This window comes from Suricata suricatta, chromosome 3, assembly GCF_006229205.1.
Source record: "Suricata suricatta isolate VVHF042 chromosome 3, meerkat_22Aug2017_6uvM2_HiC, whole genome shotgun sequence".
Classification (NCBI taxonomy): Eukaryota; Metazoa; Chordata; class Mammalia; order Carnivora; family Herpestidae; genus Suricata; species Suricata suricatta.
In genome coordinates, this window is record NC_043702.1 from 14,312,826 (window position 1) to 14,336,715 (window position 23,890).

A 23,890-nucleotide genomic window follows, 5' to 3' on the forward strand; every position below is an offset into this window, starting at 1 on the left:
CCCTGTATGAAAAGGAACTCCACCACCCATGTTCAATGGGCAGTTGTATGACATCAATAAATCTGGTAAGCATAGAGGCAAAGAGATAAGGGGAGCACATGATGAGTGATGGGAACACATAAAAGAACTCCTGGATGGAATAAGAGCTCTTGGGTACTCAGCCCTGCCCCTCCACTCGTTCAAAGCTAGTGGGATCTCCAAAGAGCAATCTGTTCAGATGATCATGGTGTCCTAACATGTTCCTGTAAGCAGAGCTGAAGAATTCATAAGTAAATGGTATCCAACATTCAAAGTACCAGAGTAAGAATATCCTGCTCTGGGTTTATTCAATGTAACAATGCAGATAATGTCAAGAGAAAAATGATATCAGAAGTCAAGTGTTAACTTCAATGTCTACATGCTTAAAACAGAAAGAAGTTTAAGAAAAACTTTCTTACTCAATTCTTTATGATCTTTTGGGCTATTTTTTTCCCTTTTCAAATACAGAGAGAAAGCCTGCCTAAAATATTTTACTCGCGGGACAGATGAATAATGTGTTATAGAAAATTCTGCTCTGAACCTCTAGCCACTGGACTTCAAAGAAAACATCTCAAAGCCATTCCGTTTTCCAGGCCCCTGATTATATATATATATACTTCTCTCACCTTGGACTTGCTTCTTGGCGCTTGATTGTAAGCCCTGCTATACCCCTCCAATTACTTCAAGTCCCAAGAACTTATCCCCTAAATCAAGGTAGGTTTCAGACAATTTGAGTCAGCCCATGGAGGGTGAAATCCAGGCATGGTTTTGGTATGCCTCAAGGCTCCCTCTGCCATCTGAAGAATGTAGCTCTAGTTGGCTCACCAAGCCATAAAAATATGTGATGGTCAGATGGTTAAGAGTGTGGTATATTGAGTCAGACTTCCCCCAACTCCAATACTCATCAGTCAGGTGCATTGAGTGACTCCTTAACCTCTACAGGCTTTACTGTCCTCCTTTGTCAAATGGGCCCAATAACTTCCTTGAGAAGTTCTAAAAATTAAGTGAGCCAATACATACCATGTCCTTAGAATAGCACCTGACAAACTGTAAGGGCTCAGTGACTGTTCATTATTATTAAAGATGGCTTTGAAATCCATCCTTTCCTGGGGAGAGAGCTAACAAGGGGGGGGTCACCATTGGTACAGACATGCCACTAAGTCTTGATTTGGGAGCCTTGAGAAACTTGGCAGCTTTTTGCCAAAGGTGTATCCTGTCTGGCATAGCTGTGGGGCTTACTCTTGGCCATGATTAAGAAGTAAAATTTGCTTTTTCTCTAGCACTACCCATTCACAGAAGAAAACAAGGGGAAATGTTCCTGTTCCAATGTTGAGCCTTCAGTATGTGTATCATCATATTCATATCACTCAACAAATATTGACTGAGGTCTCCCTGTGTTCCAGGCACAGTACAAGAGCTAGGGATGCAGCCGTGAAAAGAAATACACATTTTTTGCCATTTGGGAGTTGAGGGGAGACTTACAGTAAATAAAATAGGTATATTACTCTTGAAACAGAAAATTACAGGGCCTAAGCCCCTCCCATAACTCTGCACCAGGCCCTGTTTCAGACTAGATTCATTCTTCTTTTCTACCAAGTACATTTGCTGGTCTAAAATATCTTATTGCCATTGGTTGTCATACATTTTGAGGCCGAAAGATAAAACAAGAGGATTCCTATTTTGAAGATAATGTTTTTTCTAGAATTTCTTCATCTAAATGCGTATGGAGTTGGAGTCCACAAATTTTAGGTCTAGTCTTGGTTTGACCAGACTTAACCATGTAACCCTGGCCATGTCACTAAAATATAAAATTTAGCCTGAGTTTTGCCTGTGTAAAATAATAGAATTGGTCAATCACTGGTTCTCAAAGTGGTCTTAGGACACAGCAGTTTCAGTACTACCTTGGGACTTAGAAATGCAAGTTTTCAGACCCCGTTCCAGAACTACTGAATCATACACTCTGAGAGTGAGACCCAGCAGTGTGAATTTCCACAAGACCTTTAGCCTTTTTCTTTTAAAATAGAAAGATCAATCTCAGTGTAAATCCCAAAAGAAAATCCTTATCCTTTCAGCAAGACCTGCTCCAAAGCCTTTCCAATATCCAATACTAAATACTCACTTTACAATCTAAAAAAAAAAAAAAAAGTTCTCACAATATATAGTCTTTCCAAGTTTTGGGGTTTAAAAAATATTTTGTGCTTTTCCCTCCTAACAAGCTCTTTGTGCTAAATTATAACTATGCTTGATCCTACTTCATAAGCTAATTAGTGATGGTGACTTTCAGCCTCTTTCCTATAAATTTCCTCAAATTCCGAGTACCTATTTTTCATGTTCGCTCCATACTAACAATGCCTGCTGACACAGAACCTCTTTCCCTTGGGGTTCTCCAGCATTTCACACAATGTGAAACAAATAGCCTTTACTCCCTTCCCCATAGAAAAGAGCAGCTGTTCTAAAATAAGACATGAGCATAACTCAACAGGACAATACAACTACCACCACATGAGATTAATGAGGAGCAACATGAAAGAGAGGAAATCCTGAGCATCCAGGGGAATCCACTAAGACATATGTGTGGTGCAGTTGCAACTCTTCTTCTACTGTTTCTGAATATTAAAAAAATTAATTTTGAATTCTATTATTTTAATTTTAATTATTTATTTTGAGAGAGAGAGAGAGAGCGAGCATGAGCAAGGAGAAGCAGAAGGAGAATCCCAAGCAGGTTCCACACTGTCCGTGCAGAGCCCAATGTGAGGGTCAAAGTCACAAACTACAAGATAATGACCTGAGCCAAAATCAAGAGTTGGATGCTTAACCAATGGAGTCACTCAGGTGACCCTGAATTTTAAATTTTAAGCTAAAAATTCTATTCCCTTTCCACATGCACAGCAATTGAATGTTGATTGTTTGTCTTTCTCAACAGTGTTCCCACTACCTCATTCCAAGTCATCTTATGCCCATGCCTGGCCTACTGCTATGCTCTTCTGAGTTGCCTTTTGTTTTTCCAATGAAGACTTAATATTGACCAATTCTGTTCAATGGGTGGAGGCATATACTGTTTCAAGAAGAACATTCTAGTATTTCAAAGACTCTTAAGGGTAGTCCACCAAAAGCAGCTCAATGTGACAGACAAAAGCAAATAGTGCCAAAGTCTCTGTGAACTTTCTCTTATAACTTTTCATTCTCAGAATAGAACTAAGTTTTCCAGGAATATTCAGTTGGGATAACTTGGATGTATGTCAGTCCAGCTACTCTGTTTGAAGGCTATCTTTTTCAGTTGTCTGGAGAAACATATTTTTGTTTGTAAAGTAGATAAAATTTCGAAGTTAAAACCCATTCATGGACAGCTATCTCATGGAAGTTATAAACATTTTTTAGTTGTTTGTTTACTTGTGCCAAAAGATAATTTGGCAAAGAAGAAGCTAGCTCACTTTGGGACCTGACGTATACTGTGGGTAACTTGGCTTTATTTGCATAACGTTAATATTCTACAGAACTCTCTGACTCCAAAAGCAATAGAAAAATAAGATGTGTTAACAAACCTGCACAGACTAATAGTAACCAGAATCAAGGATTGTGACTTTGATTATGAAAAGCAACAGCCAAGAAATTAATGAATCAGCTCTCTCAGAATATGGTCAGCAGTGGTGATGTCCAGGTCAACAGACCAACATTTTTCAAGAAATCACTTTGTGCTCACAATAATATATATTCTTATCTGAAAACAGTTAGTTAAACTAACTGTTCCCTGAAGCTCTTCCAGACATGATAGGCTAGTATTCCGTGATTTCACAACATCTTTGAGGTAGAGCTGATTATCATCCAAACTCCCCTTGAAGATCTATTAGCCTAGATGTTGTATGGGTTTTCAAAATAGAATCCAGAGGACCAGTTCTAGGTCTATCTACTCACTTGGGGGTTTACTACAACTACAGATAATTTCAGTTTTATCAGAAGTCTTAAAATCTTTATGAAATGTGCCACTAATTCATAAGCCATCAACAAGTACTGGAGAAACACATTGATTAAAGAACAATTACTTGGCTTATAAAGTCACTCATATGGCTCTGGCCTACTAGACAATGATGGTTAAAAAAAAAACTTCTAATAATGGGGAGGAGGAAACTCAAAAAGGAAAAACTAATTGAAAATGTCCAAGTGCAGACCAATCCCCTGGCAAAAACCACTTATGTACTGTGATATATGGGGTCCTGGGAAAAGGCAACCATACCAAAATCACTACCTACCCTAATCAACCTTTCATGGGCTTTAAATTCACCCATTTCTTATTCTTCCATTGATTCTACTCCTTGAATTAGATATTTATGAAAACTTTGAAATATTATCAAGCATCATCGCCTTAACAGAAAATGTTTTTTTATTTTTATTTATATTTTAATTAATATACAGAGCAATATTAATTCCATAAGTAGAATTCAGTGATTCTTCACTTATAGACAGCACCCAGTGCTCATTACAAGTGCCCTCCTTAGTGCCACTCACCCATCTAGCCCACCACCCACCTACCTCCCTCTGTCAACCCATAGTTTATTCTCTATCATTAAGAGTCTCTTGTGGCTTGTTTCTCTCTCTTCCCTTTTTGCTCCCCTTCCAATATAAGGAATCAGTGAATCAATCCTATTTACAATTGCACCAAAAATGGTAAGATATCTAAGAATAAACCTAACTAAAGAACTAAAAGATCTGTACTCTGAAAACAATAGAAGATTTATGAAAAATATTGAAGAGGACACAAAGAAATGGAAAAACATTCCATCCCTATGGATTAGAAGAACAAACATTATTAAAATGTCTGTACTATCCAAAGAAATCGATAGATTTAATGCTATCCCTATCAAAATACCAACAGCATTCTTGACAGAGAGAAATGAAACAATCCTAATACTTCTATGGAACCACAAAAGACCCTGAACAGCCAAAGTAATCCTGAAAAAGAAAAACAAAACTGAGGCATCAGAAATTATGCTTTATCACATCAGCTGCTCATACATTCAGCAGGACTCCATGAGAGGAGAATACAAAAAAGTGAATGGAGGAAGAATTAATCTAAGTCTAGAGCCTCTAAAGGTAGGAAAGATGGAGTGGCATGATGAGGAATCCTATGATTCTAAAATAAAGGGAGAGAAGTAAAGCAAGTTTAAGTGTAGGGAAAAATAAAACTTTTGATTTATTCTCTCATTTTGTCCTCAGAATAACCTACTGGCTATATATCATTAATCCCATAATAATATTATTATAATAGCTGTATTATTTTACAACTAATGAAACTATAGGCTCAAGGAAGATAATAAATTTATCCAAGTTTAAAGAGCTAGCAAATTGTAAAATCTGGATGTAAACTCATATCTCTGTGACTCCAGAGCCTGGGCATGTTTCTCTCTACTATAAACCTATCTGTAGGACTTGTGCTCCCCACATACATTGTTACTTACTGTGTAGGCCCTAAGGGGAAAAAAATGGAGGCACCAAAAGCCACATTTACCTCCTTCCCAATTTTGCCTTAAACCAATGGTTTTCAATCTGCTTTTAGTCACGAAAACTTGTTTTCAAAATAATTTTAAGCAAAACCCAATCCACCTACCATGACCCCAAAGCCTCTTCATGGAATGACATGGGTGTCACATAGCAGCTTCAAAACCACTGCAGAAAAAATGGGAAGAAATACTCAACAAATAAGTGTATATGAATGGCCACTAAGCCTATGAAAAGTTGCTTGAAGTCATCATCAGGAAAATACATACTAAAACAACTATGTATAACCACTACATACCTATTTGAAAACCTAAAATTTTAAAAACTAGGTTAACCTAACAGAGGACCATAGGGAGAGGAAGGGGGAAAGAGAGCTGGGGAGAGTGAAGGACACAAATCATGAAAGACTATTCATGGACTGAAGGGGGAGGGGGGGAGGGAAGGGGGTGATGGTCATGGTGGGGGCACTTGTGGGGGAGAAGCACTGGGTGTATTATGGAAACCAATTTGAAAATAAACTATTAAAAAAAAGAAGAAAAAACTAGGTTAACCAAGATATGGAGCAACTGGAACTCTTAAATATTGTTGATGGAAATGCAAAACAGTAGGATCACTTTGGAGAACAGTTTGGCCTTTTCTTATAAAGTTAAAACAGATCATTACCACACAAGACCCAGTAATTTCACTCCGAAGTACTTATCCAAGAGAAATGAAAATATATACCCACATGAAGAATTGTACATGAATGTTCAAAGCATCTTTAGTCATAGAGCCTATAACTGGAAACAACCCAAAAGTTTATGAACAAGTTAACAGGCAAAGAAATCGTGGCATTCCATATAGTGAAAAATGAATATGGAAAGGAAAAATTACTGATACACTCAACAACATCGATGCATCCTAAAAACATGCTGGGTAATAGTAAGCAGACACAAAAGAGTACACTGTGATTCCACTTATATGAAGTTCTGGAAAAGACAAATCTAATCTACAGTGATTGAAAGCAGATTAGTGGTTATGTAAAGTTGGGGTGTGGGATGGAGGACTGTGGAGGAAAGACTGTGTTTTGGGCTGACAATGGTATTCTATATCTCAGTTGCATGATAGTTTCTTGGTGGCAGAAATTCATTGAAACTCAAGGAACTGTACACTTATACAATGTGTGCATTTTTACCTCAGTAAGGTTGGTTTGTTTTAAAATACCACTATAATTACCAAGGAATTGCTGAAAAAGATCTGGGCACAATTACAAAATCACTCAGGTGACATTTTGGTCCTTTCTTCTCATTGAGTATTTTCCTTCTTCCAGTCTCTAACTCAGTTCTACTCTCTTCTACAGCCCCATGAAAGATGGTAACTCCATCTGTCCTGCAAATTTTCAGCCGGCTTCATTACAAAAATACTCCAGGACCAAAGCCAGAGCTAATGAGCATCTTAGACCACTTGGAAGGAGAAAGGTTATTTTTTTGGCTGAGGACAATTGAGCTCCACTTCAAATCAGAATCTAAGCTATTATTTTCTCTGTACTGAATCCAAATCACTGAGATTCCTGAAGTTTGTCCAAGGTTATTGTCCACCTGATGCCAAAATATTCTGATGAAAAGTGAAACATTTAGCCAGTTGTGTGAATTCTTTGTCCTGAAATCTAAAACCCTCAGCCATCTGGCAGGATAGTAGAACAGCTGAACAGTCAACTGATGCTCCTGCTATAGATTGAGAAGCCGAAAGAATTGTGCAGATAAGATCTTCTACAAAAATCAAAATGCAAAGACCCAATGCCAATGTCCCTCATTATTGATAAAGTGGTATCCACAGCATTAAAATCATGGAAGTTTGGAGTAAAAAGGAATCCTGTCCAACTACCTCTGTTTACTGATAAATTGAGGCAGCTCCTATCAATCCTTTCAAACCTTGACCAAATGTCTTCTCCTTTGGGGAATTTTTCTTTATTTCCCCCAGGCTGCTATCTGCTCTAGCTCCCACAGCTACCTACAAACACTTACCCCCTCACATTCAATTTATCTGTTTGTGCATCTGTCCCCCCCACCTACACTGTGAAACTACCAAAGAATGGGGCCCAAAGGTCTGTACCCTAAAATCCTAGCACATGGAATGTTCTCAAAGGAGTGTTGGGTGAACTTGGGGTGAGGATCTGAATAAATTTGCACTCCAAATACGTTCTTTCTCCATACCCATGTTGAAATGGTAGTAGTGAAATTCAACAGAAATTCTAGTTTACAATTAGTCCTAAGCACTAAAATCTGAGGTTTCGTGTTCTTCAGACAAACAGAACACCAATAAAGCAAATGTAATTAGCCAGCACAGTTCCTGGTATATAATATGAATATTGTAATTTAGAGAAATTAAAACACAATAATAAACATTGACTGTGTTAATATCAACTTAGACATAATAATGATAGCAACTGTTTGAATATTTACCATATACAAGGTGCTATTCTGAAAAATATATGTTTAACATAATTGCATTTTGTTTATCACAGAAACCATATAGAACTTGAAGTTACATTTTTATGGGTTTGTTTGTTTGTTTGTTTGTTTGTTTGTTTTTGAGAGACAGAGAGAGACAGCATGAGCAGGGGAGGGTCAGAGAGAGAGGGAGACACAGAATCTGAAGACAGGCTCCAGGCTCTGAGCTAGCTGTCAGCACGGAGCCTGACGCAGGGCTCAAACCCATGAACCGCAAGATCATGACCTAAGCTGAAGTCTGATGCTTAACCTACTGAGCCACCCAGGTGCCCCGAAGTTACATTTTTTAGAGGGATCCTTACGTCTCCATCACATGTGGATAAATAAAAACAAAGAAGATGGATGTTAACTAAACTTATTGTTTTAAGCATTTTGCAAATAAACATACCAAATCACTATGCACCTTAAACATATACAGTAACATATATAAATCACAGAACATCTTAAATTTATACTATTCTCTGTGTCAACTATCTTTCTTTTTTTTATTTTTTTAACGCTTATTTATTTTTTGAGACAGAGAGGGAGACAGAGCAGGAGCAGGAGAGGGGTAGAGAGAGGAGATACAGAATCCTAAGCAGGCTCCAGTCTCTGCTGTCTGCACAGAGCCCAATGTGGAGCTCAAACTCAACAACTGTGATATCATGACCTGAGCCAAAGTCTGTTGCTTAACCGACTAAGCCACCCAGGTTCCCCAAATACATTTCAATAAGACTGAGAAAACAAATAAAATGGACTAATAAGCCAAAAAAATTTAAAAGGAGAGAAAAAAGAAAAAGAAAATGAATAAATATTTACATGACAGTTGTCAAACTTTCCCTAGCAATCTTTGTTTTCAGATTTCATTCTCACAGCCTATCATGAATTTCCATTTTTTAAACTTAGACTTACTTTAAAAAACTGAAAATATTCTTTAGACGTCAAATTACTCTTCTATAATGACATTTTGATTAACAGTGTAAGGAACTAAAAGCATCAGGGTTACATTTCTTTCAGTGAAAAAATGCACTTTGAAATCCTGGAGAACTGAGCTTAGAGTGAATTTATATGAGGCAAGTGTTCCCAAACTTTTGCCCAAAATATTTTCCCTCTCTGTTGTCTGTCACCATGGAGCTGGAGAAGATTCTCGGTAGATAAGGCAAAGTATGAACCTGACAAAATGAAATCCAGTCAGGAGGACTGGACTGGAAATTTCCATAAAAATGAAAAAGAAAAACAAAGGAATTGGTTGACCCTTTCCATGAAAAGCTTAAATTCAATTGTACATGATCAATAGTAAGCCCTTTGGCAAACAAAATTAATGAAGATTCTTTTTTTAATTAAAAAATAAACATATCCAAGCATTTTCAAGGTAGCGTCTACTCATTAAATTCTTAATATTTCCAACTGTAACAGAAAAAGTGTCTTGTGTTTCTTTGAGTCATTCAGAGTACTAGAATAAAATCTCATATACAAATCTTGAACGCAAGACTCAAAAATGAGTGTTTATTGAATTAATGAATGAATGAATTCAAATGATCTTTTCACTTATTTCTAGCCACCTTCCCACATCTATACTAAGTAAAAAGAGACTATTTCCCACACAAAGAGTCTCTGTGACTCTGTTTAAGCCACTCCCAATCTCAGGCAAGCATCTCAGAGTCTGCCCTCTCATGACCCACCTCATCCTTGACCCCTCAGACCCCCAGTTGCTCCTCTTGACCGTGATCTTTATTCCCCTCACAGGAAGACCATCCCAGGGAACCACAGTCTCAGATCAGGGCTTCATTTCATTTCCAATTTGTATTACGATAGTACCAGTACTACCCTTTCTCTGTTGAATGGTATTGAGAAGACAATCAAGATCATCGGAGTGGGGGAGGGGAGACAGGTAGGATTTTAAAGGGTTTCACATCTTTCCCAACCGATTGTAAGTGTCCAAACTCACGAAGAAATGTGAACTTTAGGTAAAACCTTGTACGAATGCTCTTAAAACAGGGGGAAAAACAATTGCATGGTTTTACTATTGTGGGAAATGGAAGAAAACTTTATAATATAGAAAGAAAAAAAATACCTGTGTTTGCATTCGATAGATATGAGTTCAAATCCTAACTATGCTGCTGTCTGGTAATTTGACTTTGGATACTTCTCAGAGCCTTGATCTCTCACATATAAGATGAATGTCACAGAGCTGCTGAAGGACTGAATTAAATTACTAATTGAACAGAACCAGAGGCACATAATGAGAATTCAGGATACGTTAATTGACCTACAACACAGATAATTTAAGAAGCAAAAGAAACAATCATTTAAACTCTAAACTCTAAACTCTGAATTTTTTGGGATATGCTTCAAGAAGCAATTTTGTTTTCCTTCTCAGTTATATGTTCTTATCACATCTGTAATCAAGACAATGGCTGGTATGTAGTGTCTCTTACTTGGGGACCATAGAAGGCTACATAGAAGTGCAACATGGGGGGCCCCTGGCTGGTTCAGTGGGTTAAGCATCTGACTTCGGGTCAGGTCATGATCTCATGGTTCGTGGATTCAAGCCTGCATCAGGTTCTGTGCTGACAGCTCAGAACCTGGAGCCTGCTTCGGATTCTGTATCTCCCTCTCTTTCTCTACCACTCTGTCTCTGTCTCTGAAAAATAAATAAACACTAAAAAAAAAATTTTTTTTTAAAGAAGTGCAACATAAATTGCTTTTAGGGCAGAAAAGAGTCACAAAATAGAGAAATAATGCCTCTATTTTATAGCAAAGTCCAAAATAAGCACACTTCATTTCTGGAAATTCAAGTCTGCATGTGTGTGTGTGTGTGTGTGTGTGTGTGTGTGTGTGTGTGTGTGTGTGAGAGAGAGAGAGAGAGAGAGAGAAGGGGGGTGCAACTGTTCAGAGTTACCCTTGGACTATACTACCCAGAGACGTGGAAGCCATGACCAAGGCACTCTGAGAAATCACAGAAGTTTAAATCTTAAAAGCAATTAGAGAATTGTTAAGGATAATTTTGTCTTACATTCTGATTTTAGAACCTAATCCCTGAAGGAAAATCAGACCCCATACCTAGGGAAAATATGGATTCCAACAGTAAAATACAAACATTTTCCATTCACAAACCACATTTAGATTTTTCCCTGATTTTTGTCTTTGTTTTAGTAGTTATCATTTATCTGAAGACCAAAATCCATTTTATCTTTTTAACTAAAATATAGTAGTATGTCTTTAGCCTTCAGATATTAGGTTAATTTTAAGCTGGCAAAGTCCAAATACTGAATCATTATTGCCACAAACTAAGACCATTTGTTAAATGACAATGAGAGGATCAAAATAGCTTGACATTGGGGCACCTGGGTGGCTCCGTTGGTTAAATGTCAGACTTTGGCTCAGGTCATGGCATCACAGTTAGTCAGTTAGAGTCCCGTGTCAGACTCTGCATTGATAGTGTGGAGTCTCTCTCTCTCTCTCTCTCTCTCTCTCTCTCTCTCTCTCTCTCTCAAATAAATACATGTTAAAAAAAATTTTTTTAGATAGCTTGACTCTGTCTGTGGATCTTGATGCAGCATTGTGTCTCTGGTCTGTAACATCTGCCTCTGGAAAGCCTAAAGTCATCCTTTCTATATTGAAGATGACCATACTGTTTGTGTGTGATTTTACAGGATGATGTATGCCTCTTCCTGGACCAAAAAATGCAAAGAGGATTTTAAGCTAGTTTTTTTTAATGTTTATTTATTTTTGTGAGAAAGAGACAGAGCATGAGTTGGGGAGGGACAGAGATAGAGAAAGACACAGAATCCGAAGCAGGCTCTAGGCTCTGAGCTGTCAGCACAGAGCCCATGCAGAGCTTGAACTCACAAACTGCAAGGTCATGACCTGAGCTGAAGTCAGATGCTTACCCAGCCCAGGTGCTCCATTAAGCTAGTGATTTTTAATGTTACTCTTTATCATGGTGGAGGGCCATGATGTGAGCATGAATCTTATAGCACTACCCACTCTCCACTTTTCTTTTTTTCACTGTCCACTCACTTATTCAGAAACCTGATTATTCAAAGGGAATTTGTTCACAAGCAATAGACATAAAATATACCTTAACAACTTTCTCAATACCCAGAAATTAAATATAATCAGGTATGACAACATCTTTACTTAATGATGACATTTTCTATATTTAAAAAGTGCCATTGTGTAAAATTATACAACCAATCAATTTTCAAACATCTAGAGAAATTGAGTCCCTGAATAAAAATCATATTGGAGGCATACAAAATTCAGGGCAATTCTAGTTAAAAGATCATCCTACAATTTTTGAAAAAAATCACAGAAAGACAGATTTGACAGCAAAATATTTGTATTCTGCTCTCTGCAGTGGGAAAGACAAAGTGTGTTACTTCTGCTTCCCCCAAATCAGCCATGTAGCACATCTTCAGGCAACTTCTTCTGGCTGGCTTAGAACCCTCCATGGGGGTCTTTAATGGCCATTCATTATGAACCTGAGAAAATGTCAGCCCCTACAAAGACATACCAAAAGAGGAACTCAGTCAGCCCATACTACCAAAGGGAGTGAAAGTAGATTTGCAACCACACTAAGTAGCAATCAAGGCAAGTCCAAGAGAAGAAGGGCTCTGAGTAGTTCCAACTTCTTGAATTGACCACAATGCCTTTCACAGCCAAACTTCCCGGAAGAGTTAGTTTATAATGACAGTGACCTATTTCTCAACATGCATCAACCTTTTTACACCTGTGATATCTCCAACCCCACTATTGTATAAATTTTACATCTTAATAAATAAACTTTTAAAAAGGTTGGGGGCGGGTGGGGTCTGGGTGGTTCAGTCAGTTAAGTGTCTTGAGATTTCAGCTAAAGTCATGATCTCACAGTTCGTGAAGTTGAACCTCGCCTTGGACTCTGTACTGAGAACACAGAGCCTGCTTGGGATTCTACCTCTCCCTCTCTCTCTCTGCCTCTCCCCCCCCTCAAAAATAAATAAACTTTTAAAAAGCCAAATTCTGAATTTTATAGATACGAATAATCTACAAGTTGTCAAAAGGAAGCTTCTGCCTCTCCATCTTTCTATGGTTCAACTTCTCTTTCTGGAAAACCTCTGCTGGTTTGGTTGCTGGGCATTCTGCCATCCTGATTTTACTTCTTGGACTGCTCCTGCTCTTTCTGCCTTTCCTCCTCCAACCCCAAGAAGTAGCATTCCCTGAAGGAATGCTCTTTGTCCTACTCTCTATTTCCACTCATCCTTGGCTACTTCAGCCATGCTCAAGGTTTCAAGCCCATGTATTCATGTGCATGGCTCCCAAACCCAACTTCTCTCCAGAGTTCCCATACTGACCTTCCAAATGTTTTCTGGATATCGTGTCAACACCTCCAACTCAAAATGCACAATACAATAAATCACTTCCAGGACTTACTGTCCGTTTTTATTATTTGCACTTCCAGCCTCTCAGTTATGCAGATTCAAAACCTTAGAGTCATTCTACACCCCACTCTCTTCTTCATTTTCCAACCATCAGGGAGGTGCAAGCCCTTGCCCATTTCAAGTCCTCCATGTTTCCAGCATCAGTGTCTCCCCTGCACCTGCCATTGGCCCAGTCCAGACACCTCTCTCCTGCCACCAGGTATCCTGTTTTCTTTACCTCCCTCTTCTGTCTTCTTCAGTTCATCTTATAGGATGGGAATAACCATAAGTACCATAATGACAAAGACTGAGTCTTTATCATTGTACAATCAGTGTCCAGCAGGCTGCTTCCTAAATATTAATTTTTTTTATTTACTCAGTGCAGCTCTGGTCATGTGATCTTTTCTTCTCTGACTTTCGGTGTTTTCTCAACTAAAGAAACACTCTTTTGGATATATAATGACCATGTTAGTGGAAAGAGATCTCAAAGAGTGCTTGGTGAGGTAAAGTAAGGGAGAAAACTTGGGCTCTGCCTGCGTTTCTGATACCTGTAAAGTGTGTTAAGAGATAGATTTTGGAAGAAGGATAATGTGTGTGGGTCTTGACCTCAGGAATTTGAAATGCTTATGGGATATCAGGTGAAGATAGCCACAGGCATTGGTGCTCAAAAGAAAAGTCTAGATCTGAAGGAGTTAGAGTTAGAAAGTCAGTCCAGCATGCTGGTGGGTGTTTCATTCCGGAGACAGATTGCTAGGTTCAGATCCCATTTCTCCTGCTAACTAGCCATGAGAACCTCTCAGTGTTCTTAACTTCTCCGTGCCTCCCTTTCCTTATTTTTAAAATGGCGTTAAACCTCTATCTTTTAATTTGTCATAAAAATTAGATAACGTGAGAACAGTGCCTGGCATATAGTAAGCACTAGATAGGTTTTTGTTATAATTATTTATGTAATAATTGAAGATTTGAGTATGAATGAGATCACCCAAAAAGAAAATGTTAAAAGAAGGAGGAGGAGGAAAAGGAAGAGGAGGAGGAGGTGGAGAAGGGGGAGAAGAAGGAGGAGGGGAAGGAGAAGGAGAAGGAGGAGGAGGAAGAGAAGGAGAAGGAGGAAGAAGAGGAGGGGAAGAAGGAATAGGAGGAGAAGAAGAAGGAGAAGGAGGAGAAGAAGAAGGAGGAGGAAGAGGAAGAAGAGGAGAAGAAGGAGGACAAGGAGGAGAAGGAGAAGAAGAAGGAGAAGGAGAAGACAAGAACATGACCAGAGACTATCCTGAGGGATTCTGGCCCAAACTAGGTACTAACTACAAAAATGATAATACCTAGCTCTGACCTTTATGAAGTTTATGATCCCATGGGAGAGGACATAGCTTCTGTAGTTGAGACATGAGAACAAAGTAATAGGAGAACAAAAAGGAGAAAACTTTGTAGAAGAAACAGAATTTCTCGATCCAAGCGCCATGTCCAGTTTTTAGGCAGAAGTTCTAAGTGAAAAAGGAAAAACAAGATGAGGAAGAAAGCATACCTTCTATGTCAAGGCTCAGAATATAAAAACAACTATCAGTGTTGGTTTCTTGATCATCTGAAGCCCCAGCCTAAAACAGAACCTCCAACATTTACCCACAAAGGTCCTTGCCTGAAACCAAGGAGCATCAGTCCTGGGAGCATCCTGCACTGAGGGCAGCCAGGGAGAGGGGGTTGGTGGGAAGAAGGTGCTGCCTGTGACCCCCTCTGGTGTGGGAGCTAGGCTGAAACATGCAAAACTAACTAACTAACTAACAGCCAAAGCCAGGAAGTAAGCTGCAAGACAATTACATTCAACTGTGTTTGAATATTTCTCTCCTCCTATTTATAGCTTCTTCGCCTTTATTAAAGTTTCCAGTGAGGTCACATTACACTGCTTTGGGGGAATGTGTTTACTTCTGCCAGCTCAGATCCGTCCTCCCCCCACCCCCCAAAGAGCAGTAAGTACCAGGGTTGGGCCAAGAAAAAAGAAGGTACTTCCTGGAAAGGTTTGTGGGGCCAGCAAACAGAGGGAGCACTAATGACTCAGAGCAGCTCAGGGAAGTTCAAGGTGACAAGGCCTTCCAGGTCTTTTGTTTTCAGTAAGCCATGGCAGAGACTTCCAAGATTGCACCCTCCATGGGGATCCTGAACCAAAAGTCAGAAAAGCTGAGTTGTGATCCCAACTCTGCATCTGTCTCCCTCTAAGGCTTCAAACAAGTCAGTTAAGCACTGTGGGCCTTAATTTCCTCATCATTAAACACAAGGGTTGGGTTAGATGGCGTAGAAGGAAACTTCCAACATTCCGCATCTCTCTAATATCATCGCGCCCCAGACTAATCTGATGGGTGAGGTTTTGCTGCAATAGCAAAACCCCCAACTTCTCAATATTTACCATAGCTTATATTACTTTAAGTATTATTTATTAATTTTGAGAGAGAGATGCAAGCATGAGCAGGGGAGGGAGAGGGAGAGAGAGGGAAAGAGAGCATCCCAAGCAGGCTCCACACTGTCAGCACAGAGCTTGATGCAGGGCTGGATCTCATGAACTGTGAGACCATGACCTGAGTCAAAATCAAAAGGCAGACACTTAAACGACTGAGCTAACCAGGTGCCCCTCCCATTGCTTATATTATTATTACTTTACCTAAAGCCAGCTTCGGGTTGGGCTGCTCTCCAGAGCAATTGCCTTCCATGCATTACTCTTCCAGGCTGATTCATGCTCCAACTATTATTTATAGCACCTGCAACATATGGTCTCACTAGTTTCATGCAAGTAAGGAGGGAACTGAAGAATCATACCTGGGCTTTGCACTGACTCTGCTGATATGTGACATCCATCACTTCCACTCAGTTTACATTGACTGGAATAAGTCATATCCTTGACCTGGTGTGAGATGGGGAAGGGCCTGAGAAGGAGTTGAGAAGTAGAAAATTTCCATGTTCTCAGAAGGAGAGGAGAGCTGGATGTTGGTGTATGCTAAGTAACATCTACACACAGCCCCTCAACAAAGACAAAGACTTGTTACTTCTCCAGCTGCTTCATATGCATTCAGTTCTGACAGTATTTTGAGGTCAATAGGGAAGATATTACTGTCTTTTACCAAGGAGGAAATCCAGAAAGACTGGGTAACAAATGCAATGTCACAAAGCCACCTAATGTCTGAGATGACACTAGATTCCAAGTCTCCAGCTCTCCGCTTTAAAGAATACCAGGTTTATAGCAAGTGACCTGCATTGGAATCCTGATCGTTTATGACACTGGCCAGCAATTACTTTCTCTGAGTCTCAACTTTCATATCTACATTAACAATAGTGGAGATCTAGTTCAGAGTTTGCTTGAGAAGATTAGGAAGATAATCAAAGAGAAAGCACCTATCACAGAACAAGGCAAATATTAAGTTAACAATACTTTTTGTCCATTTAATTACACCACGATGTCTTCAAATATTTCAAAGACATAAATTATGTATTCTCACATCCAGAGAGCACTGCACACAGAAGGATTCCAAGAATGTTATAAATTAACCCGAAAGAGAGTTATTTTTATTGAAAATCATCTCTTGGAAGACTGACCTCTTTGGAGCCCAAGCGGATGTTATATTTTCCCAGCACCTGGTGAAAGTGCCGAGAATGGAGTAGTAAGAACTCAAAGCACTGGGTGACATGTTTGCTTGACATGTAATATGCACTTAAGTATTATGCATTGTGGTTTTTCTTTTCTTTTTGGTGTTTTCATTCCTGTTTTGTTTTTGTCACTTTCATTCCAGTTATATAATGGAGAGAAGCAAGAGAGGAAAAGGAGGGAAGCTGAAGAAAGAGATGCTACGTACTGAATATTTGAGTGTCCCATCCCCAAATTCACATGTTGAAATTGGCTCTCCAATGTGATGGTATTGGGAGGTGGGGCTTAGGGGAGGTGATTAGGTCATGAGGGTGGGGCCCTCATCAATGAGATTTGTACCTTTAAAAGAAGAAGTCAGAGAGAGCTTCCTCTTTTTCTGTCTTGTGAAGATACAAGGAGAAGTCAGCCATCCACACAGTGGAAGAGGGTCCTCACCAGAACGTGATCATATTGGAACCTTGATCAGAGACTGCCAGTCTCCAGAACTATGAGAAATACATTTCTGTCATTCATAAGCCACCCAGTCTATGATACTTTGTTATAGCAGCTGGAACAGACTAAGACAAGAGAGGACATGCCATCCTGCCATTCACCATCTTTGAACCAGGGGTGGAAACCATTAAGGACAGAAAAGAGTATGGCTATTGATGTGAAGAATTTACTTTTTTTTAATTTAGAAAAAAAATTTAATGTTTATTTTTGAGAGAGAGAGAGAGAGAGAGAGAGAGAGAGTGCAAATGGGGAGGGGCAGAAAAAGAGAGACACACACATACACAGAATCGGAAGCAGGCTCCAGGCTCCTAACTGTAAGCACAGAGCCTGACGCAGGGCTCAGACTCATGAACCATAAGATCGTGACCTGAGCCAAAATCGGAGGCTCAACTGACTCAGACACCCAAGAGCCCTGATGTAAAGAATTCTTTAATCATGTTCCTTAGCAAGAAAATACAAGGTAAGAAAAGAAATTCCCAGAGCTGGGAAAACAAAATTTCAGCCCTATAGTGAACGGGGCAGGAGAGGAGCAAAGAGAAGGAAGACGACTGTGCAGGACAAAAGGACAGTGTTGTCCCTGCATACCCTCCTTCATGCCACATATGGAGGCTGCTTGAAGCTCATCATTGCCTGAGTCAAGGACCAAATCCCAACTTCCTAAATTTGCTCTAATCATCCAGTACCATGGGGCCACGGGCTCCTCCTTCCAACAAGTGACCTTGGCTGGTTATCTCCATGGCAACAGCTCACATCCCAAACTGTTCCTTCCTGTGTGGGAGGAAACATTTCAGAAACGGAGAAAGGCAAAACCAAACAGTAGTTTTTCTCTCTTACGACCCTTCTTCCTTGGCAAATCATAGCCTTTCCCTGACCGTTGCGGTCTCCTGAGGAAACCGCGCAGAGAAGAGACGGTTCAGTGACTTTATTTGCAGATGTCCATCCAGGACACAATTTAAAAAGTAGAAGCAGGGAGATGCTTTTCTTTTAGTTTCCTGTAGCCCTCAGGATTTCTCAGGTTGCTGCATGGTTCTTTTCATTAGCAGCCCCCCAGCCCCAAAGAGAAAGGGCAGCCTGTCCTCCTTGTGGTGAAAGAGAGACACTGCAGGTCCGAGAGGTGAGATGCTTTCCGCAGAGCATCAGAGCCACTGAGTGAGGCTAGAAAGCCAGGCATAATAAGACTGAGCCTCCACTGAACCTCCATTCACAACCCGGCTTCCTGCGGTCCAGCCCCTGCCTGAGTAGCCAGCTCGGTCAACCAGCAGACACACTCCTGCCAGCCCTAGCCTCTGCTCCTGTCCCATAAGCTATGGCACTCCTGGTGATTTTCTCCAACAGGACGCCTAGATCTGGGGTAAAGCAAAAGTATACCCTGTCTAAACCTGGAGTAGCAATTGCACTGCAAGCTCAATGTTCTGTCGGTTCCACAGCGTCCAGGGTCAGAGCGGCATTCTACAGGATGGTAAAGGATCCTTTCTCAGCGGAGCCCAAGAAGTGCCTGTCTGAACCCAAACCGCTCCCATCGTGGATCTCGAATGTACCATGGGGTCTACTTTCCAACCAGAATCATGAGCCGCGAGTGCTCTTTTCCCTGGCCCAGTGTCAGCCTTTCTCGGTAGTTTTGATCCCATGATTCTGTCCATGAAAGAAAACTTTTGTCTCTGCAGCATCCTTGCCTGACTGTGACGTACAAAGGTGTAATTAGAACAGCCTGGAGCGAGCATTTACCTCATCCCTAACATTTAAGTGCTTTAAAATATGTTCCTAATATCCTAGGTGCACAGGGCCAATTTCCCTTCTCAGTATTTCACATGCATGAGTAAATCCACACAGACTAAACCCCTGGGGCCTTAGGTTTTGCTTAGAAGTTCTTTTTTTTTTTTTAAGAAAACAAATATTCCATTAAAACGACATAGTGTACTCTGCATATTTTTAGGACAATTAGAGTTTAGAATTCCCTCTTCTTCCGCCCCTGGTTAAAAAAAAAAAAAATCTTAACTCCTTCTTCACCAAGAATGACATGAAGCCAGGATTAATTGAAAAGCTTTCTTGTCTTCTCAAATAATGTTCTCATCTTACATTGTCAAAATACCAACTGGCAAACTGAGATCCTTGATGCACTTTGGGAAGAATCCAAGCTGTCCTTTTGCCAGATAAATACTTTAGGGAGACAGTTATTTGTGAACCTCATGGAAACATTTACTTGAAACAGGAAAGCTACACTCACAGGAAACAGAGAAACATAAAAGTAAGGCCCCTCTCTACCATCGGGTTGACTCCAAATGGGTCACCGGTTTTGGTCATTTTTCTTTAGCACTTCTGACTTGTAAAGAGCATCATAAAGGAACGTCCGCAGCAGGCTGGCCACTGGCGGGACCTCAGCCCGGGCACTGGAGCCAAAGCAGGACCACGTTGGAGGAGCTAGACAGTCAGGTGACTGGGGCCGGAAGGAGCGCCAGAGCCAACCCACAGCCTGGGCGCTCTGCTTTGCCTCTAAGTTTATGTTGCTAAGTTTATGTTATCCAGGGACTCACGGCCGTGGCCACTTGTGGACAATGTTTGCCTAGCCAACAGGCAAATCAGATGTTTTGTGGCGACCAAAGTTGGAGCAACATCTTTACAGCAATTGTCATGTCACAGCCACGTTCAAATTCAAGGGCCCCAAAGCCCCCAAATTTAAAATGAGAAGGGAGCAGAAGACCCATCTGCAGTTTGATTTTTTATTCATTGCAAAGCATATCAAAGGATGGGGAAGCCCAGCCTGGCTCACCTCGTGATCCAGGTAGAAATAAGAGATACCTTCACGCGGGTCTGACTAGGAAGATGATCTGGATCCAGAGACGGCTTGGGAAATGGCTGGCATGTCCTGGAAACTAGGAATTCTATAGAAGAACCCAAGACAGGACCCATAATTTCTTAGGGAAAATGTGTTTTATTTAAATTAAAAAATAGTGTGAAAATTACAAACTGTTAAATACAGAAGACAATTTTATACAACTTAATAGAATAAGAAGGAAGTATATACATCACTTTTTTAATAGGCGCAGATAGACTTGCACCAAACTTCGGGATTAAGCAATGGAAAATGTGACAACGCACAAGTCCGTCGCAGTAAAGTTTCAGAATTCAAGTGATTCCAGGCAAGGGGCCAAACTTAACTTGGCTTCTTTCACCTTAAACAGCCCCCTTTGGAGTAAATCCACACTCTAAATTTTAAAGTGAACGGAGGGCCCTCCCCGCCCCCAAACATAAATTTCCTCCAGCACTGTGTTAAGGCAAACTGACAAACTAGCTCCTCACTGTTAACCCTTCCATGGGAACGGTGGTTATTACCATCTCCAATCAAGGGAGAGTTTAAAAAAAAAATCTTTGTTTTTGTTTTTACTAGAATTACATTTGACCTTTTGGTGTGTTTCTCTTCCTGCTTGCCTTCAAGGGCCTAAAGGATCTGCTACAAATTACTGACCGCAGGAATACGTGGAGACATTAGCAAGCATTCCTGAACATTTGCTTTTAGATCTCTCGTCTCTCAGCTCAAGTACTAACATTTGACTACCCAGGGAACTTTGCAGAGTCAAATGTGGTATTTGCCTCCCTTGGTTCACGACTGGGAAAATGACCGCGTGAAGTGGTGTGATTCGCCCTCGATTTCCCAGTTACGTGTGCTGAGTCCCCATCTGCTCCTTTAAATAAGCAGATCCATTCTCAGACTGACCGGCCAAGTGGGAAATATTGAGTCCAAGCTTCCTCACACCAGGCCATACAGGATTTATCACAGTCTTGAAATCCAAAGACATCCTCCCGGCCCCCTGGGGATCTCAATTCGGGAGCCTCATGAAGGCAGTAAGCCTACTGATGACATGCCCAGGACCACACAGCAAATCAGCGTCAGGGCTCAGGATCAGAAGACAGAACCTGGACCCCTGCTTTGTGTGACCTCCACCTGAGTATGCCCTTTAGGTCTTGGCTACGTGATGAAATGCCACACTGTGGAGGCCCACGTTACATCAGCTCCCAGCTTTGAAAACGAGGCTGGGAAAAAAGCAGCAGCAGAGCTAACGGCTTGGCCTCGTTCAACCCCACCCATCTCCCCTTCTGGAAAGATTCAGAAGAGTCCCCTGCATGGCTCTTCAGGGTGCAGCTTAGATTCTGGGGAAGCCCTTGCAACCAAGAAAACGTCCCCACCAGCAGGCGATGCTGGATGGTCTGAGGTCAGAGCTCAAGGTCATAGGTTAGACAAAGGGTCAAAATAGCAGATGACATTTTATAGTCCTAGCCAATATTATCAGGTTTAAAAGTTGCTTTTCTTTCTTTTTTTTTCTTACAGCGTGCAAATGAACCAGGTTTGGATCTCCGGCTTTCTGCTATCAGAAGTCTTGCATCAGACACCCCCTCTAACCTAAATTAACCTCCAAGAGAAGTTCCCTAGCCCACTACAGGGACACGGTAGAGGTACTTACAGCCAATCAGACCCAGAACAAAGCTCTAGGCAAATTAGCAAATCACAACTAGTCCTCCGGCTGTCCTGGGCGTTGGGCAGATGCCACCGGAGTTACCCAGGACATCAAGCGCCAAAACAGCAGCAAGCCCAGCGACCTGCTGATTTCTGAACCGGAACCCCAACCCCCAGGCCCCAAAGTCAGCGTACACACCGCAGGTCTTCGGGGGCTTTTCAGTGGCAGGTCTACACCACAGGCCCTGCGGGCGGTGTGGACTCCTGGCCACTGCCTCCGGCCCAGCCTCGTCCCCCCGCCGCCCCCATTCAGGGGCTCGCCCACAGTCTCTTTGAAGCGGCAGCGGCACGCACTGCAAAAGTGAAACCAGACACGGAAAGTGTCCTTCCTCTCTCCGAGAGTGCTGGCTGATGGGGGGCCCCGGGGGTGCTAGGAATTCTGATGGAGGTTCTCCGAGGACCCTTCGCTGCTTTCGTTGAGGAGCGCCTCGGAAGTCTCCCCCAGCTCATCGTCCACCCCCTCCTCCTGGATGGTGAGGTGCACGTCGGGGGTGGAGGACTCGGAGCTCACACTGTCCCCTTCCATGGAGCAGAGGGTGCAGGACAGGGCCGGCGCCACGCTCTCCTGCAGCATGTTCAGCATCATGGGCACCTGCACCGACCTCAGGCCCGACACCAGGGGCAGCGGCTTCATGGCCTCCCCCCAGAACCCCTCCTCATCTTTGTAGAGCAGCAGGAGGCTGGACTTCTTCTCCCGCCTCTTCGACTTCATGTAGCCCAGCGTGATCCCGATCAAGAAGATGCCGTAGAAGGACATGACGACCAGAATGTAGAAGTACTCGTTGCCGTTGCTGCCTCCGCCACCCGGCACGTGGGACACCGGGAGGCCGCGGGGGGCTGCGGTGCTGGGGTGCGTGCTGTTGAGGGGCTCCATCCTCAGCATCGAAGCACAGCTCTCTCGGCCGGGATCTGCGGAGACACCTGCAGGTTAGACCCCCTCCCGCGGGTCCACGGCGCAGGAAGGAGAGGGAGCAGAAGGTTCGTGGGGCTGCAGGGTCGTGGAAACTTCTAACTGTCCGGGGCCATCGCAGTGAGCGGTCCCACAAGCGAGTTAGCCAGAGTGCAGGGGGAGAGAGGCAGAAACGTGAGCAAGCGTTTAGTGGATCCATGTCCTCATATTTGCATTTCATAAAGTGAGCACGTGAAAAGCATTGCCTTTATCATTTGAAAAGCAAAAGGAAAAACTCAGCCTAAGACAAGGGGGCGTAGAGAAAATAAGTAACATTTGAATCCCTGGGAAGCTTTTTCTAACTGAGCACTAGAAAAAGAAGAAAGAAAAAGCAAAAAGAAAGCTAGGTTACATTCTGCTTCTCGGAAGTCAGCCTATTTTTAATTCAAACCCAAATTCCTTAGGACAAAGAGAGGAAAGGAAAACTTCATCTACTGATCTGGAGAAATATCCTTGAGTCAGATGCTTCTGAAGCAGAGTTGCATTGCTAACTTACCGAGGGCTGGCAAATCTCTTCCAAAGTCCTGAGTTGCTAAAAGGCCAAGTGCAAGAGCGTCCTTCCTCTGCGCGGGGCTCAGGGTTCTGACACCCTGCTGCTGGGATATATAGTCAAGAAATGCATTGTCACGTGTTCGGGGAGGAAGATTTACAACAGAGGTTGGTCGTTGCAGAGTGAGCAGTGAACTCAGAGCAGTGCAGTTCAGCTCACTGAACTTCACAGCTGTGCAGAGAGAGAGAGAGAGAGAGAGAGAGAGAGAGAGAGAGGCGGGGATAGTTTCTCATCCCACAGCCCAGATCCGCAGTTTCCAGGTGGCCCTGACTATAGTGAAAGTGGGGGTGGGGGGAAGAAGAATGTGCCCACTTGGAACTGTTACCCCAAAGTCTGCTCTCATTGAAAATTAGTTCATCTCCCTCTCGGGAGATGCCTTCCACAGG

General features: G+C 41.8%; 1 protein-coding gene across 1 annotated transcript; it reads right to left on the reverse strand.

Moving 5' to 3' along the window:
- Nucleotides 1-20,404: 20,404 nt before the first annotated feature.
- Nucleotides 20,405-23,576, reverse strand: KCNE4 (potassium voltage-gated channel subfamily E regulatory subunit 4). Its single transcript, XM_029932909.1, is given in 3 exon segments — nt 20,405-22,914; nt 23,451-23,543; nt 23,546-23,576. Coding segments are annotated over 3 exon segments (663 nt in total). The 3' UTR covers nt 20,405-22,375.
- Nucleotides 23,577-23,890: the final 314 nt, after the last annotated feature.